The 17,875-nt window shown below is 37.4% G+C and overlaps 1 protein-coding gene across 1 annotated transcript in view; it reads left to right on the forward strand.

Annotated features, from left to right (window-relative positions):
* LOC127526587 (membrane-spanning 4-domains subfamily A member 15-like) overlaps window positions 1-17,864 on the forward strand; it is a 29,161-nt gene extending 11,297 nt beyond the window's left edge. Inside the window, exons 4-7 of the mRNA XM_051922471.1 lie at window positions 2,657-2,713; window positions 8,648-8,785; window positions 15,047-15,160; window positions 17,631-17,864. Of these exons, the coding sequence (XP_051778431.1) occupies window positions 2,657-2,713; window positions 8,648-8,785; window positions 15,047-15,160; window positions 17,631-17,756 (435 nt within the window). The 3' untranslated portion in view covers window positions 17,757-17,864. The remainder of the gene's footprint in view (window positions 1-2,656; window positions 2,714-8,647; window positions 8,786-15,046; window positions 15,161-17,630) is intronic.
* The last annotated feature ends 11 nt before the right edge of the window (window positions 17,865-17,875 follow it).

Genomic DNA, 17,875 nt, shown 5'->3' on the forward strand with positions numbered 1-17,875 from the left:
TAGGTGGCAGTGTCTTGATACATCAGGAGGGAGGCTACTGCACTAGGTCTGCAAAATCTTGATTGCATGCAAACAAGGTTTATTAGCATAGTTCATATATAACTGCTTCAGAGTAGCAACCAGACAATGTTCCAGGTGCATTCACTTATGCAAATTTAAAAAATGATAGTGATTTTTAAAGAGTAACTTGCACATACATGTGTGTAAAATCGTTTTTTTGTCATATACGTATTTGCATACTTTCTTCCAATCAGCAAATTGTTATAAGGCACAACTACATTCAACATGGTACATTATACTTTTCCATTATAGGACTGGTTGGCACTAATTTAACTATATAATATACTACTATATAACTATATAATTCTGCCTCAAGTATTAAGGTAATTTACTCAAAAATAAATATAATTTAAAGGAATATTCCACCATAAAACTGTATTTTTTAATAACCATGTTTCTGATAGAATGGGAGCATTTGGTCCCCAGTGCTGGACAACAGCAAGCAATATCCAAAATGTCTATTAAAAAGTCTCACATGAAATGGCCATCCTCCGGTCTCTCCACATATGTTCTATGGGGTTTAAGTCTGGGATTTTAGTAAGCCACTCAGGCATAGTCAGAGAATTTTCCAAGCCAATCCAGTATTGTCTTGGCTGTATGCTTTACGTCATTGCCATTTCAAAAATGGAACAATCACCCTAGTCTGTGATTGCATGCGTTCTGCAGTAAGTTTTCTGTAAGAACCTCTCTGTATTTGGGTACATTCATCCTTCTCTCAATTCTGACCAGGCTGCCTGAACCTCCATTGAGGACCACACATAGTGTGGTGCTTTACCATAGAGATATTATTAGACATGTGATGAGCAGTGCCTGGATTTCGCAAGAGTTCTATTTTTGTGTTATTAGACCAGAGAACCATTTTCCTCATGCGTGTCATATGCCTTTCACTCAAATGTGGCTTCCATCGAGCAACTTTACCATAAATTCCTAATTAATGTAACACTTTTGAGATGGCCATCCTTCCAACAGGTTCTCTTATCTCAGTAGAGGACTTCTGATGCTCTGTTCGAGTGAACAAAAGGTTCTTGGTTACCTTCTTTACCAATGCTTTTCTTTCCTGGTTACACAGCTTGGCCAGATGGTCAACTCTTGGAAGAGTCCTGGTGGTTCTAGACTTCTTTCATTTCACAATTATTGTGGTCACTGTGCTCCTAGGAATACATAAAAAGATTTTGAAATGGTTTAATACCCTTACTTTGCTCTGTTCCTCAACAGTTCTATTACAGATGTCTACAGAGAGTTCTTTAGAGTTAACTGTTTTTTTTATCCTAATATGCAGTTGTGTTGCCTTGTGCAATGGAACCGTTACCAGTTTCAGATTCAAGGAACCTGGTACTATAACCATATGACCAGGGGATGGTACAATTGAGAAACGGATAACAATGACTGTTAAAAGAAAAAATGCAGAATTTTGGTTTAATCCAGAGGTGCCAATTACTTTTACAGTAATGTGTTGCTAATACATACTGTATAGAATGCAAGAACATTAACTATATATATATATATATATATATATATATATATATATTGTGGGGAACAGCCCGGACATAGACAGGTAGACATTGTTTGAATCACCACACACGTTTATTTACAAGCTCTATTTACAATAAAGTGTAGCATGCACACCCCAGTGCCTCAGCACCAAACACCCCTAGTCCAGGCCTCTCTCTCAAATGCCTCTTCTCTTGACCACCTCCACTCCTTTCCTCTCCTCCAGGCTTCATCCTCTTCCACCCAACTCCAGCTATCGAATGGAAGGAGGCAGCCCCTTTTATACCCACCCGGATGTGCTCCAGGTGCCTCCCAATGAATGCCTGTGCACCTGGAAGCACTCTGGGTGTCCCTGGTCTTCTTCCCCCCAGCACTTCCGGGTGTGCCGGAAGTGCTGAGGGCCAGGGCTCCTCAGGCATCGGGGTGCCCCCTGGTGGTGACCACGGGCCCCTATATGGTTGAGCTTCCAAACTCCTTTCCCATGGTCCTCATAGCCACTAGGGCAGTCACCCCCTCATGGTCTGGAGGAGGCGTACATCCCTCCTCCAGTCCTTCCAGGTGTCCCGGCTGGATACCACCCCCAGCCGCTTGCCACAATATATATATATGTTCAGATTAATGCAATGCATACTACTGTTGCTATTGTGTATATTTAGATATTTATTGATCTTTTTAGAGTCATGGATTTATTGTTTCTTGAGTTTTTATCTTCTTTTTAAGTTTTGGAATTTAGTAAGTAATGATTTCACTACATATTGTACTGTATATACTTGTATGTGACAAAATTTTATTTGATTTGATACGCAAACCATGCATTTTATTTATGAAACATAATTATCATATATATAATGACTCACAAACTGTATATTATACTTCAAAAAACAAGTAAAATCTGATTAGATTTTTCTAATAATACTATTTGTATTGCATTGTTGTGAATTTTGTCAAGAAATGTAGCAGCACATGTTCTTTAAAGTGTTTCATAGAATAAAGGTTTCATGAAGAAGACAGCAGGTCTGATCTATTGATGCTTGAGAATCACAACAATTAAGATTTTACAAAAGCTTTATAAATCTGCTCAGACTTTCTTTTGCTTTTCTAACAGTACATTATCTCTGGATCGCTCTCTGTTGCTGCTACAAAAAAACCTACTCCTTGTTTGGTGAGTGTAAGATTTCTTGCAAAGCTGTTTAATTTTAATTTTTTGTTCTCCTCATTCTTCCAATGCACTTAATTTTTGGTATTTTTTTATTTCATTTATTGTTTTGATACTGTGCCATAGTATTACAGTGGTTAGTCTAGCAGATAAACTAGGTTCAAAATGTTAGCCCCTGCGTGTGCAGAGTTTGTTAACTCTTGACATGTCTGCATGGGTTTTCTTGATTATTCCAAAAGCATGGGTGTGTAAGAGTTACCATGTAATGTACTATTGCTCCATATCATTGGCTTCTACTTTCTCGATAATGCTCTCCATGTAGGCTCTACACTCTTAAAAATAAAAGTGCCAGAGCAGTTCTACAGAGTGATGCCACAAGAAGGTTAAAGAAAGAACCTTTATTTATTTAGGTCCATAACAGGTAATGTAATGGGTAGAAGATAACAGTTTTATGAAATATGAATATGTTCCTAATTTTAAAAGGACTTTTACTGCATGTAACTACACAGGCTAAGTTCAGGTTTTCTTGATCTGTTAATATAATGCTATGGATAGTCTACTACACATTAAACATTTCTGCTTTGTCCACTTACAGTATTAAGGACCTTTTCCAAGCTGAAAGAATGAATTTAATATTCAGAGAACTTTTTCCTGATTAAAATGATTGTTGGTCAAGAGTGTAGGACCCCAACGACTCAGAATTAAACTAATCAATGTGAATCATACTGTGGTACAACAGATGGATCTCTCTCATGGCGTTAAGTAAATTGAATCAGTACAATAGTTGAAATCCAGACCACCATCTGTATAAAGTTTATTTTGTGCATTTTAGGTAAACTAGTAAACTTGTTGGAATGTGGTAGCAGCCTTCCACATAATGCTGTGGAAATTAAGGTGCTTTTACTAAGAGGGCAAATATAAATATTGTGGTTAAAATGAAGTACTTTGGGTCCCAGAAGAAGTACTTGGGCACTAACCTTTTCATCCCTTTATAATATAGCCCCACAAATAAAACAAAAAGGAGTGATATGTGTGCTTCTGTAATATATAATAGCAAACAAATATGCCAGTTCTTTCTGGCAAATGTTTACAAAGGTATTCGGAGCTCTTTTATTTGGCTCAGTTGAGTCAAAACTGACTGCCTCTCTCCACCAGCAGAGGGTTTAAGACCAGAAGACTGGAAGAGGAGGAGTCAATTACCCTCAGTGGGTGTCTGCATTGGAAAAGAAGAGGAGAAGTTTAGCACGAGCACTCCCTCTCTGTTTATGATGAACCCCGAGGGTGATCCACAGACATACATATGTGACTATATATAAATTTACTATACATAGTTTAGTAACTGTTGTTTTAAAGAAAAATAATGTCCATTGGTGTGAAAATAACAACAAAGCAACTGCCATATAGTAAAATGAGCATGATCGTCAGACTTCTGCCGGTAATGCATGTTCTCATAAGAAGGATCTCGCTCTGTATTGTCTCCTTAGTCAAAGACGCCTGCATACAGATGGCCCTCCTTTTAATGCCCGGGACCATAAGGGGTAGGGTCATTTGCCATCACTGGGAGTTTTCTCCAGGCTGTGGAGGAAGAACATGACAAGGCTGTCAGTGGCAGTGGCCTGTCTTGGCCCAGGGTGGTACTACATACCTGGGAAGAGCTTGGATGGTGATCCTCAGACTCATATGCATGAATATATATATATATATATATAGAATAAGGCAGTGGTTATCAAACTGTGGGGAGGGCACACTAGGGGGGCTCGATATAACAAAAAGGGGGGTGGAAAGATGTGAAAAAAAGAAAACAAGAATCAAAAATATGAAAAATACATCTATTGAAACCAAAACAAATTAACTTAAACTACATTCTGGTACTAGAAAAATAAATATAGAGTTATTTAAATGCCGATAAAAGTTAAGTAGGTATAATAAAATATGCATCTATGATATATCATTAGGGCAGCACAGTGGCGCAGTGGGTAGCGCTGCTGCCTCGCAGTTGGGAGATCTGGGGACCTGGGTTCGCTTCCCGGGTCCTCCCTGCGTGGAGTTTGCATGTTCTCCCCGTGTTTACGTGGGTTTCCTTCGGGCGCTCCGGTTTCCTCCCACAGTCCAAAGACAGGCAGGTTAGGTGGATTGGCGATTCTAAATTGGCCCTAGTGTGTGCTTGGTGTGTGGGTGTGTTTGTGTGTGTCCTGCGGTGGGCTGGCACCCTGCCCGGGATTGGTTCCTGCCTTGTGCCCTGTGTTGGCTGGGATTGGCTCCAGCAGACCCCCGTGACCCTGTAGTTAGGAATATAGCGGGTTGGAGAATGGATGGATGGATATATCATTAATTAAAAAAGAACAAATTGGTATTAGTGGGCTCCTTTCAAAAAAATGTTAGGGGGGCGCGATTAAAACTGTTATGAAACCTCGGGTCGCAAATACTTAAAGGTTGAGAAACGCTGGAATAAGGGAAGGAGAACATGAGAGGTAGCAGTGGTTTGGTGAAACTAGACCATGTCTCCTGTTGCAGTGGTGTCTATTTGGGGTTATGCACAATTTTATTATTTGTTTTTATATCTTCTGTCATAAAAAAAAAATTATAACATGACCTCTCACCTAGACCTTAAAATTTGATTAAAAAATTACAGAAAAGCTGTTAACAACAACAATATTTATTTATATAGCACATTTTCATACAAATGATGCAGCTCAAAGTGCTTTACAGGATGAAGAAAGAGAAAAAAGGCAAAATATAAAAAATAAAATTAGGCAATACTAATTAACATAGAATAAACGTAAGGTCTGATGGACAGGGAGGACAGAAAAAACAAAAAAAACTCCAGATTGTTGGAGAAAAAAACAAAATCTGCAGGGGTTCCGAGGCCAGGAGACTGCCCAGCCCCTGTAGGCATTCTATCTAACATAAATTATCTCAACCAGTCCTCATGGTTTTCAGGTTTCACATGGAAGAACTTGATGATGATCGTCATGTAGATTTCTGGCCTTTAATCCAACAATGTAGGGACATCGCAGTACTTTGATCAGGTGCTGGTGGCGCAGATCGCCACCACAGAAAATTGGAAAAAGAACAGCAGAGAAAGTAGGGGTTAGTACGGATTTCAGAGCCACCATGAATGATAATGATAATTAAATGCATTTAAAAATAATATTAAAATGATCAAACTCACTTATTAATTTTCTAGATAAGGTCAGATGTTATCCTTGCCATCTGGCCTTACCATCAGACTCATCTTTAGAGACTTACAATACGATATACTGCATGTATTGTATACGTTTCTACTAATTATATACAGGTGGAATCCCATTATAATGAAACTCAAGGGACCATAAAAATATTTCGTTAAAACGTACATTTCATTATAATGAATATCGGGAAAATGCGTATACTATTGTGACCAGGGCCACTGATGAATCTCCATGTTTAATGGCAGTGGCGCAAGGACATCTCTGTAGCTGCTCAGCCACGTCTGGTAAATAGTAAACCAAGAGCAAATCAATTGGTTGTCCTCTGCAGGATCAGGGTTACCGCGTAACATGCTTGTCGCAAAATGTTAAACATTTAACACCGAGTTTTGATCTGCTCTTCCTCACACTCTCCTTGATCTGTCTTCTCCAGACTGTGTCTGCCACAGATGTGATTCCAATCCGCTGGGGTTCTTCTAATCTGAAGTTGGGAGTTAAAACAGGACAATTGCCCATGCCGCAGCTCCTAAGAGCTCCTATTTTAAATGAAGTCTTGACACTGTACATGCTTTCTCTATACAGTAATAAAGTACCTGTATTTTCCTTGGAAACCTGGACTCACCTTCCTGTCTCTTGTGTGACTCTGTTACCCAAAGTTTACAATACCTGTTTAGAAGAACAGCAGTTCTTAAACTGCAAAAAATATTTTATTTGAAAATGAGACATTAGATGTTACTTTTTGTATAGAATTACAGGTATGAAAATACAGAATGAAAATGAAACGTTAGATGCAATTTTTTTAATAGAAATACAGGTATAAGAATACAGAATGAAAACGAGATTTTAGATGTGTTTTTTAATAGACATACAGGTATGAATGCAGAATGAAAACGAGATGTTAGATGTAATTTTTTAATAGAAATACAGGTACGAACATAGAATGAAAACGAGATGTTAGATGTAATTTTTTAATAGAAATACAGTTATTAATACAGAATAAAGACGAGACGTTAAATGTCGCATTTTTAAACGGAAATATGAAAATTAAGAATGAAAACGAGTTGTTAGATGGAGATGAAGGCTGATGCCGAAATGCTTTTGCTACGTCATTTTTCTTGATTGTTAAATTTTCTTTCAGTGTTAACTGACGCCGTTTCTCAATTTTTTTTTGTTCATCTTAAAGAAGACTTTGAGAAGTGCTATGAAACACGACACGACTACCCACCCGGACAATCAGTGGAGCACTGACTAACAATTTGGCAATGTGTATGATGTCGCGCCTACATGCTCACTAAGACTGCCCGAAACAGAAAATTTTGCAACAGAACGTCTTTCTCTTTGAGACAACCTGTTGCAATGTTCCCAAGACTCGGCACAGAAATTGTAGGAGCAACATTAAGTATTTTTTGAATCGCATTTTTATCTTTGGTGGCCATTTTTGGTTGAAAAAACGTTCATTATACTGAGATTTATATTTCATTAAAACTAGATTCACTTAACATGATGTTCTATGAACATTTGTCTAGGCCTACGAAAAATATTCGTTATTCTGAAAATTTTGTTACTTCAGTATTTGCTAAAATGGGATTTAACCTGGATGCATGCTATGTGCGCTTATATTAATTTATTTTGTGTTGCTTATTCATTATCATTCTTACCTAGTTTAATTTGTTGTACCTTTCTTGTTACTGTTTCTTTGACATCATGAAAAGCACTTAGAGCTACATCCTCGGTATAAAAATATTTTACAAATAAAGTCATTGTAGTTGTAGAATACTTCTTGTACCATTTGAAGATATCATGCTTTTCCAATAACGATTACTCTGCCTAGTTTATTATCTATTCCATCATATGTTACTCTTGATATTCGTAGGGTGATGCATACACTCACTATACACTGTGTTTAAATTCCATCATTCTCTTCTGCAGTAGAAAATCTGCTGATGTTTGAGGACACATGGAGGTGAAAGTTAGCAATCTGAACAATGGTAAAAATGTGTACTAGAAAAGTGTATTTTTTAATTTGTTTAATGTTTAATTCTTTCAGGAACAAAAGTACAGAGCTTCTGTTAAAAGAGTATTAGTGTTGTGTAATGCAGCAATGCAACTGACTGCCGCCACATGCTCAGGTTATATGGCAGGAAGAGGCTTAGAATCACAATTTTGTTTAGTATTTTTACAGAAGTCATCAGATTAAGGATTATTTAAGGAAAACAGTATTTAAGTGTTAAAGAATTATTTCTTAAATAACCAACTTTCTTTTCTGTGTAAGTTAAAATTACATGCCTTGCACAGGGCCCCAGTCAATTGAAGGGTCAATTCCTGAACACAAACATACTCACGCTCATGCAATGTTCAGTTTGAAAGAGTCAATTAACTCTACTGTATAACTTTGGATATGTGGGAATAAACTAGATTATGCACAGGAACACCCTCTCAAATCAGGGAGAACAAGTTGGCAGCATTTCCAATTCTTTAGGTTAATCTTAAAGTTGCTGTTTCCATCATTATGTGGAAAGACGTATAAGAGAAAAATGGCAAAACAATTAACTTTATTAAATACTGTATCTAATTTGTTGTTCTTAAATACACACATTTAAGATATGTTGACCCAACTGAAAAAGAACAAGAAGGGGTATTCAATTGAATTTAAGCAAAGTGCTCTTTTAACAACACAAATTGGCTACATAAGTTGCTGGAGGGAAAGACAATCAAAAACTGTGTTAAAAATGGCTGTTTTACATGTTTGCAGATGAAAGGAGCTTTATCCATGAATATCATCAGTGCAATTTTCACGATCCTGGGAATATGCATGTACTCATTGGACATACCATTTTATTATGGCATACTGGCATGTGATGATTCAAACTGTGCACCAGCATTGATACAGGTAATTTGTTGATACTTGTTAGCTTTGTTTATTTATTAATTCATTTTAATGAATAACTTGGTAATGTGGCTAATCTTGATAGAGTAGGATTTGGAGTTAGATGGTAAAAGAATTTTAAAAAATGGCATCAAAAATTTCTAAGTGAAGGACATTAATAATTACAAAAAATAATAATAAACTTATAAATAACAAAGTTTTTTTCTGAAAATTAGATATATGAAATATGGAAAAAATAAAGATATATTCTAGCATCTCCATGCTGTACATTCTCAGACAAGCCAAGAATGTAATCTCTTTAACATGCCATTCTCCTGCCCTTGGCCACCTCCTAGTAGACCATACCTAGTTATCTCCAGTGGTAGACATCTAGGAAGTATCCCTATGTGGCATTAACAAACTTATTTAACTCCTATGAACCAAAGGAGCAAAAGCTCTACCATAAAATTCAATGTAATTTCTAAGTCTGTCAACCTTTAAAGAGTATTGTACTGCCAAGTACCCTATTGGAAATGACACATTTAGCTGCACATTTGTCATCATGTATTTCTGTCTGTCTGACCACATTAAACATTTGGTTTCCAATTAGCCAGTTTCAGTGAAATTTGAAAATGATGCCTGACGTTACGTTCATAATAGCATAAGAGCACGTATGATCTGTTTTGTGGTCGAATTGTATTTGGAAATATTCTGTGCACTCCCCGATGCAGTTTAATTTGCGTTTTATTTTCAGGCAAAAAAGTACAGCTTATTCTTTAACTGTAGACCAAGTTACAAATCAACAGCCCAAAAGCCCGATCGGAAACTGATATGAATATATTGAACTGGAAAGGCGAGACATCACAAGGGGGAACTCCGAAATTTTGCCATGCATGGCATGTGGCGTTCTGCTTATCACGTAGTGGGACCCCCACATTTTAAGTAAAGGCTGCTCAAAATGTTGTACCATTGGATTGGGCAACCCCCTAATGCCCATATTTAAAGCCAGTGCTACAAAGCGGAGCATGATCTTGGATCTTAGTTACTTCTAGTAGAAGTGACCCGACATGCTTTTGAATAATAGCAGACCTTCTAATCAAGGCAGAGCAAACTACTGCATCCGTCCATTTTCTTAACCCGCGTATCTAGTACAAGGTCGCGGGGAAGCTGAGGCCAATCCCGGCAATCACCGGACACAAGGCAAGAACAATCCATGGAAGGGACGCCAGACCATCTAATCAAATGTAACGTTATATCTCTGACCTGGGGTACTCAATTTGTCATGAAGTTTAGTGATGAACAAAGTAATTTGTACAAAATTGAATGTGCATAGCAACTTAGCAACTTGTTGTTTCACTTCACAAAAAAACATGCAAAACAAAGTGTTTGCCTCCATTTAAATTTGCCATTAAAACAAGAAGAAAAGTGTTTAGTTTTATCTGGAAGGATTTACTATTATGATCTGCAATAGGGAAAAATCACCTGACTCATTTCTTGTTATATGTAAACAGTTTGTTGGGATGCCAGTTGTGTTCTAGTAGTATGATCCCCACTTTGCATTAATGAAGACAACATTGACAATCACAGTTCTAAAGAGGCATCAGAGATAGAAAAAAAACCTCAAAGCTCTACAGTGAATGGAACATGCATTTCTTCAGTTTCTTCTGTAGGAATCAAAAGACAAGAGATGGCAGTTGCAAGGCTTTCCATGTAGCAAGATTTTCCTTTGCAAAAAACACATTAATAAGCAAGATGGTACATTTTAGTGTGTCTTTGTGTGGAAAATATTCAGCATGTCACATTTACATGGTGTTGTGAATGAAAGGCATAAATGAACACAGGTAAAGTGTGAATGAAGCTTTAGGGAGCAGTTTTCCTTGTTTTACATCACCAAAAAACCTAAAACCTCCAAAAAAATCTTTCTAGTGAGCTTTGTCTTTCATAAATGCAAATTACTTATGGAAGGAGATTTAGTGTCAGTTTTAAGAAACTGTAAGCTACTTGAAACTATGCTGTTTCGCTCATCACTATCCATCCCATTTACTGTATCTAGGGCAGGTTTAAAGGGTATCATTTCATTCTCTCACATTTCACTTTTCTTCTATCCTGTCACCTTTTGCCTGTGTTCTTCCACTACTTATAGCATCTCCAGTTTTCTTATAATGCCACCTCTAACTCAGCATTTCACACTCATATCTGCTTTTATCTCAGAAATCTCTTTGTACAACTGTAGGTTTCTCCTGTTTTCAGACACACATTCTCCATTGCTTCCCTCTTAAATATTCACACATGGTGCTTTAGCAACCACAAACCTTATTTGATCTTGGTTCCTAAATACATGACTTTGTAAAATGGTATTTAAAAACATGCATTTGAGTATTCTCCTTCAAATATTTTTATGACAAAATTTATATTGAAGTTGGTAGAAGAGATGCAGGATTTTTAGAACTGAATATTCAATAACTTTGTCCAAACTGTCAAAAAGAGAAAGAGAAAAAGAAACAACGAAATAGGAACTGGATTCATGCTCACTGGAACCCCACCTGCTCACTCATTTTACCACCTCTTACGATGGCTTTGAAGATCTGGTGCTGGAAATTAAATTGGAAGACAATACCTGGGTATGCTAAGGATAGGAGTAAAACCCAAACAGCGAGCAAGAAGATTAAGATGGACAATGGTGATAAGGATCACATGACACCTATCCCTTTGCTAAATGGTTGTTAATGGTATAGTTAATAATGTCAGGGCTGGAAGACTCATTAATCCTTGCAGCTGCCACTTCATGAAAAATAAGATTGAGGAGAGATGTTTGCCATTGGTGAAAAGGAGAATCAGTGGATTTTCAGCAAAAGGCTAGAATCAACTTGTCAACAATTCTGTGTACAGAAAATAACTTCATGGATGTTACAATACGATTAATTTTTGTATAGCCCAAAATCACACAAGAAGTGCTGCAATGGGCTTGAACAGGCCCTGCCTTTTGACAGCCCCCTAGCCTTGACTCTCTAAGAACACAAGGAAAAATTCACAAAAAAAAACCACAATATAATTTAATAGTGCAATAGAAATATTACAAGTACAGAGCAGAATTCAACAGTCGATGATATTACATAGTATGATTTGGATTTGTTCAAAGTCCTGGAGACCTCGGCCATCAAGTTGCCTCCCCCTATTGGCCATTTCACAGCTGAGTCAGCACTGGGATAGCCAATCCGATGAAAAGACCCTTCTACCCGATGATTCCTGCAATCCTTCATCAGAGATGACTTTACCTTGACCTGGCAGTAGGGAGTACTGAGAAGAGAAACAGAATAGGTGAGGGTTAGTAACAAATTATAACTATCATGTAACTAATGTTTTAGTGCTTTTCCCCTTGGGATTAATAAAGTATCTATCTATCTATCTATCTATCTATCTATCTATCTATCTATCTATCTATCTATCTATCTATCTATCTATCTATCTATCTATCTATCTATCTATCTATCTATCTATCTATCTATCTATCTATCTATCTAACGAATAACAACAGAGATGCAGAATGTACAATTAATCAGCAGCTAAACTGAAGTAGTGAGTCTTCAGCAATTGGTAGCAATTTCTCGGATGGGTTTTCTCTGTCCAAATATTTATGGACCTAACTGTATGTGTTCATATTTTTTTGTTCTTGTAATAATTTTTTCGAAGCATTTTGGATTAACTGGAAGTTGTATAAAGAATAGTTTGAATATCCAGTGAACACCAAATTGCAGTAGGCAATCCTACTAGAAATTTCTTAATTTCTTAGAATCCTGCTTATTTAGAAAACACCTTAATTTCCCAACATTTTTAAGATGGAAGAAACATGATTTAGACAACTTTGTAATGTGCACTTTAAATGACATGCTAGAATCTAAGATAACTCCTAGATTGCGGGCTGATTCAGTAAAATGAATGGTGATTCCAACTGAGTCACATGATGACAAAATATTGTTGCTATCAGCATCACTCCCTCCAATAATTATCATCTCTGTTTTATCTATGTTTAAAGACAAGTAGTTCCCAACCATCCACTCCTTTAATTCACTAACACAACTAATTAAAGACAACATCGGAGAAACTTCATTTGGTCTAAAAGAAAGGTATAACTGGGTGTCATCTGCTTATGAGTGAAAATTAACATTATATTTTCTAATGATAGATCCCAGTGGAAGCATGTAAAGTGAAAACAGTAAAGGTCCCAGTATTGAGTCTTGCGGGACACCATATCCCTTTTCTGTACATATTGTAATTGATTTGATAAATAAGAGCTAAACCAGGCAAGGACAGTGTCTAAGTCCAACATTATTTTCTAGCTTGTGCAGCAAAATGGAATGGTCAATGGTGTCAAAAGTGCAGTAAAATGAAATGGTCAATGGTGTCAAATGCTGTTCTTAAGTCTAACAACATAATTACAGTGGAGTTTCCTTCATCAGAGGATATCAGGTCATGCAAACCTGGATTTTGTTGAATTTATAATACAGAAAGATACATTATATTCTAGCTGCATAATTGTAATAGGATGTGATAAAGCACATGACAAAAGATAAAGAGTTGGGGTTACCAACGTGGAAACCCTGTATACTTGAAAAAAAAGCAAGTAAATAAACAGTCTTTTCAGAGGGGAGCTCATAATAGAACTGATCACAATAACAAAAATGGTGATTTATATGGCCGGATGACAGAAAGAGGCAGGTCCAGAGGAACAGAAAGCGGACATGATGTTAGCTGTGGAACAGTCAGACTGCTGGTCTGCAGAGGGAGAAAGAAAGAAAGCATTAGAGGACAGCACCATACCTGGTTTGGCGGGTAATCACAGTTATTTGAGCTCTTAAACTGTCTCCCATGCACACGTGTGTGACAAGGACTATAATGTCATTTCAAACTATTATTGTCTTTTTTCTTTTTTTATAATAACACTTGTGTTTACTTTTTCAATTAATAGACTATCTCTCTATATATAAAAGAAAATCCTGGAATGGAAAGCAAATGCAAGGCTACGATACGTGATAATCTCGAAAGACATTTTAAAGACACGCGAGACCAAGGAGACTTGCCACGGTGCGTCTCGCGGGGACTGTAAACATGAGACTAGGTGCCAAGAGATTGTCCCAGAGCCGTAGCAAAAAGGGCAGTGGCTATACAGGCTTTAAAAAGATCGAAGGGCAGCGCGACAGCAGCTACCCCAACCCAACGCGAGCAGTATTATACATCCTGCAAGAAAGAATTCAACCACGCCCGGGGCCAGTAATCAAAGACAGGTATTGCTTTTACAACATCATGTGAGATCATCATTTAAAACAAGTCAACAGACCTCTAAGCTAGCAGTTGTTTGATTGCTTTTGGCAGGCAAGCATCATGTGCTCTGAGCTCTTAAAACAATGACAGGCAGAAGAGGTAGCTAGCAAGCAGCAAAAAGACAGCAAATGATCCAAAGGCATATCCTTAGCGTACGTTCAGCCGCAACACCCTTCACAACATGAGCAGTATTATACGTCTGGGAAGAAAGAGATGTAACCTCGCGCGGGGCAGGAAATAAAGAAACAAGTATTGTTTTTACAAAAGTTTTTAAAGTAAAAGTGAAAATAATGCATATGTAACAATTCACAAGAAAATAACAATCTCTTTAAATTGTAGATTGCCTGCCTAAGGTAAAGTCATCCCTGATGAATGGGGACGTAGGAATGAAAGGTCCTTTCATCGGATTAGCGCTATTTCAGATGTGGAATGACAAAATGGGGGAGGCAGCTTGATGAATGAGGTCTCCAGGACTTAAAACAAATCCAAATCATATTATGTGATATCATCTAATGTGAAATTCTACTCCGTACTTCTAGAATTTTTATTTTTATACTGTATTGAGGATTTATTCTGTTCTATGTATTGTACTGTATTGTATTGACCCCTTCTTTTTGACACCCACTGCATGCCCAACCTGCCTGGAAAGGGGTCTGTCTTTGCACTGCCTTTCCCTAGGTTTCTTCCATTTTTTCCCTACAAGGGTTTTTTTTGGGAGTTTTTTCTGGTCTTCTTAGAGGATCAAGGCTGGGGGGCTGTCAAGAGGCAGGGCCTGTTAAAGCCCATTGCTGCACTTCTTGTGTGATTTTGGGCTATACAAAAAATAAATTGTGTTGTATATCCGGTAAACCAAACACAGGGGTTGGCGAGCGAAGCGAGCTGGGGACGGAGCCCCCTAGTTATTATAAAACTTAAAATAAAACATTAAATGCTTATTTATTTATTGTTTTTATTTATTTTTTGCAGAGTGTTGCTAATGGAATAAAATCTATTCTGCTACTGTTTTCTATTCTGGAGTTCTGTATTGCCTTTTCCCTGTCTATTTATGGATGTAAAGCTGTTTGTCAAATCAAAGATACGGTAAAACTTTTGAACATTTGTTTGTAAAAAACAGGGGTGTTCAACTACAATCCTGGAAGGCTACAGAGGCTTCATGCTTTCCTTTCTGCCACTTTCTAAATAGATGACCCAATACTGCTATTAATTCACTTCTTTTACCCTCATTTTAATTGCTTTGTTTTTAGAACTCTGACTTTTTTATCAGCTAAATAAAAATGAAACATGAAGTGAGCCAATAGATCACAAGCTAAGTTGGGACCTCAACCTTCACCCAATTGTTGTTAATTAAATCCTGTTGAACCAATTCCATTGCCCGTTGCTGCACTCATTCTGCCACAGTAAACATTTCTAAAACTGTTTTCTTTTTTTCTTAAAGCACTGCCAGAGTGTTTTGTGGACCTCTGCAGATCAACATTACAGAGACCTTCACCTTTCTGTTTTTTCATATATTGTATTGTGAACTCTAGTTAGCTGGCTCATGCGTTGGCTCATTTTGTATTTCATTATTGTTTGGTTGTTAAGTAAGAAAAAAAACAAGGGGTCTGAGTCTTAAAGAGCAAGCCAAATAAATGAAGGCAAAAAGTTAATTAGCATCAAAAACTGGTCAATAATTTAAAAAATGGATGGAATGAAAACATGAAGCAACTGAAGCCCTCCGGGATCGGAGTTAGACACCCTTGATGTAAAGAATACTGCAGTCACAATTTAAGTTATAATAGACATTGAAAGTTGCTGTTAGAGTGGTTGCATTGCAGGTAGTCTTAAACTATAATTTATTTGACAGTCAGAATGCCTATGTATAACACCAGCACATGCTCATGCCCTTCTTGTGCTGGTTTCCTCTGGCAACTCTATAGTCATAGATAGACATGCTATCAGGTTTAAGGCCTGTAAACTGGCCATCTATGAATGTCTGCACAATTATGCACTGCAATGGACTGGTGTCACCTCCAGGTCTGGCTCCAAAATATAGTACTAAAGTAAACACTGCAAAGCCATAAGTCATTTTGTGGTTGCTTCTTAAAGCCCAGTACAGCTCAGCTTATTTTTAAAATTAATTAAAGAAGTCTTTAACTCCCTACATCTAATATGTGAGTTAATCAAAAACATGGACCGATAAGTGTTAAGGTGAGAATATATGTGGAACGGGCATTGGCATTAGTATAACCTTAGGTTATGTATCATGTATATTACCTGTTCCTACCTCATCTGCCTGTATGTATATACAGTATATAATGCTAAGGATTGTATATTTGCCACGTGAAAGCTTGTGAACCACAAGGCCTTAGCCTTTGATCTTTCTATTAATCGATGGCTTAGGATGTGAAAAGCGTAATGTGACCCAAGAATTGAAGGTGCAGGCTACCTCAGTAATGGGGTCATTTTCACCTGCCTGACAGGAAAAGAATGACAGCACAGGCACGTAGCATACATGACAGTAAAAGAACAATGACAATTGACGGTGGAATACATTGCGCAAGCCATCTGTTTGTTGACACAAATGCAAGTCATACATTCTGTGTGTAAAAGAAAGTCATAGTTGACCCAAGAATTCGTGGTGAGGGCTATCTCTACTACATATTTTGGCTTTGGGTCCTTCTGACAGCAAGCTGCAGTGTGGCCATGCAGCATAGCGGACGTGAACAAAACAGCAGCACAGTCATACACATTGCTCATTGTTTTCATTGCAAAAACAAGTCATACACACCAAGCAAAAAAGACTTGATGATTCACACCTTTAGGATACGAAAAAGGCTGTGCCACCGTCAGCAGGGTAACCTGGGGGCTGTGTTTCATAAGAAGTGGATGAACCACCTTTCTTCAAGGACCAGAGGTCAGAGCATTACTAGTTTTCATTACATTTGTTTGCATTATTCTGGGTAGCAGCTGGAAGCCAGGAACCTTCTCTGCACAAAACCTGTCACATGAAGGCATGTACTGACAACCACTTACATTTTAACAAAATGCATTTGCACTGTGGAGTAAAATGCCCTGTTTATATCTAAATTAGAGTTTAAGCACTCCGAGACAGCAACTGTGCCCACTGCGCTCCATAAGTCACAGGGCTTAAACACTGCCATTATATGAATTAGCAGAATCTGCATTTAAAATTTCACTTATATTGTTAATGATGCATCTTATCTTCAATGCTTTACGTTTTTGGTAGATCATTACCTATAATGAATAATGTAATATTGTAGAATTGTATCATCAGGTTTTAGCATAAGCCTGGGCCACTTGCCTCTTCTTATAATGTCATTGGATGAGAAATTGCCATTATATAATTCCTTGGCAGCCTTTAAACCTGACTAATCATTTAGCTTTTCTGTGTACTATGATAAAGTTAGGTTTACTTATATAATCATGGCTTACGATAAGTAATGCACACAGAGGTGGGGTATGTACTCATGCATGAATTACAATTACATTTACTGCAATGCATTCTGAATATTGCGTATGGTTAATGTATTTCTTTAATTATTTTCTGTAGCCTGTGGTTATCATTCAGAATCCAGTGAATGCTGCCTTCCAGGTGCCAAACATCCAGACAGTTACTGTCCCTCAACCCCAGAATCCACCTGTTTCATCATCTTGTACTTCACCAAATATAAAATAACAGACAACAAACTTCTTGGAATGCCAGGGCTCTACAAGTAATTCAGTGGCGCATCTGTTGAGTGAAAAGTGGTAAAAAGGATTTTAGAGAAAAACAGTAGAGTCTTCTTAGTGTAGAAT

Source organism: Erpetoichthys calabaricus, chromosome 2, assembly GCF_900747795.2.
Source record: "Erpetoichthys calabaricus chromosome 2, fErpCal1.3, whole genome shotgun sequence".
Classification (NCBI taxonomy): domain Eukaryota; kingdom Metazoa; phylum Chordata; class Cladistia; order Polypteriformes; family Polypteridae; genus Erpetoichthys; species Erpetoichthys calabaricus.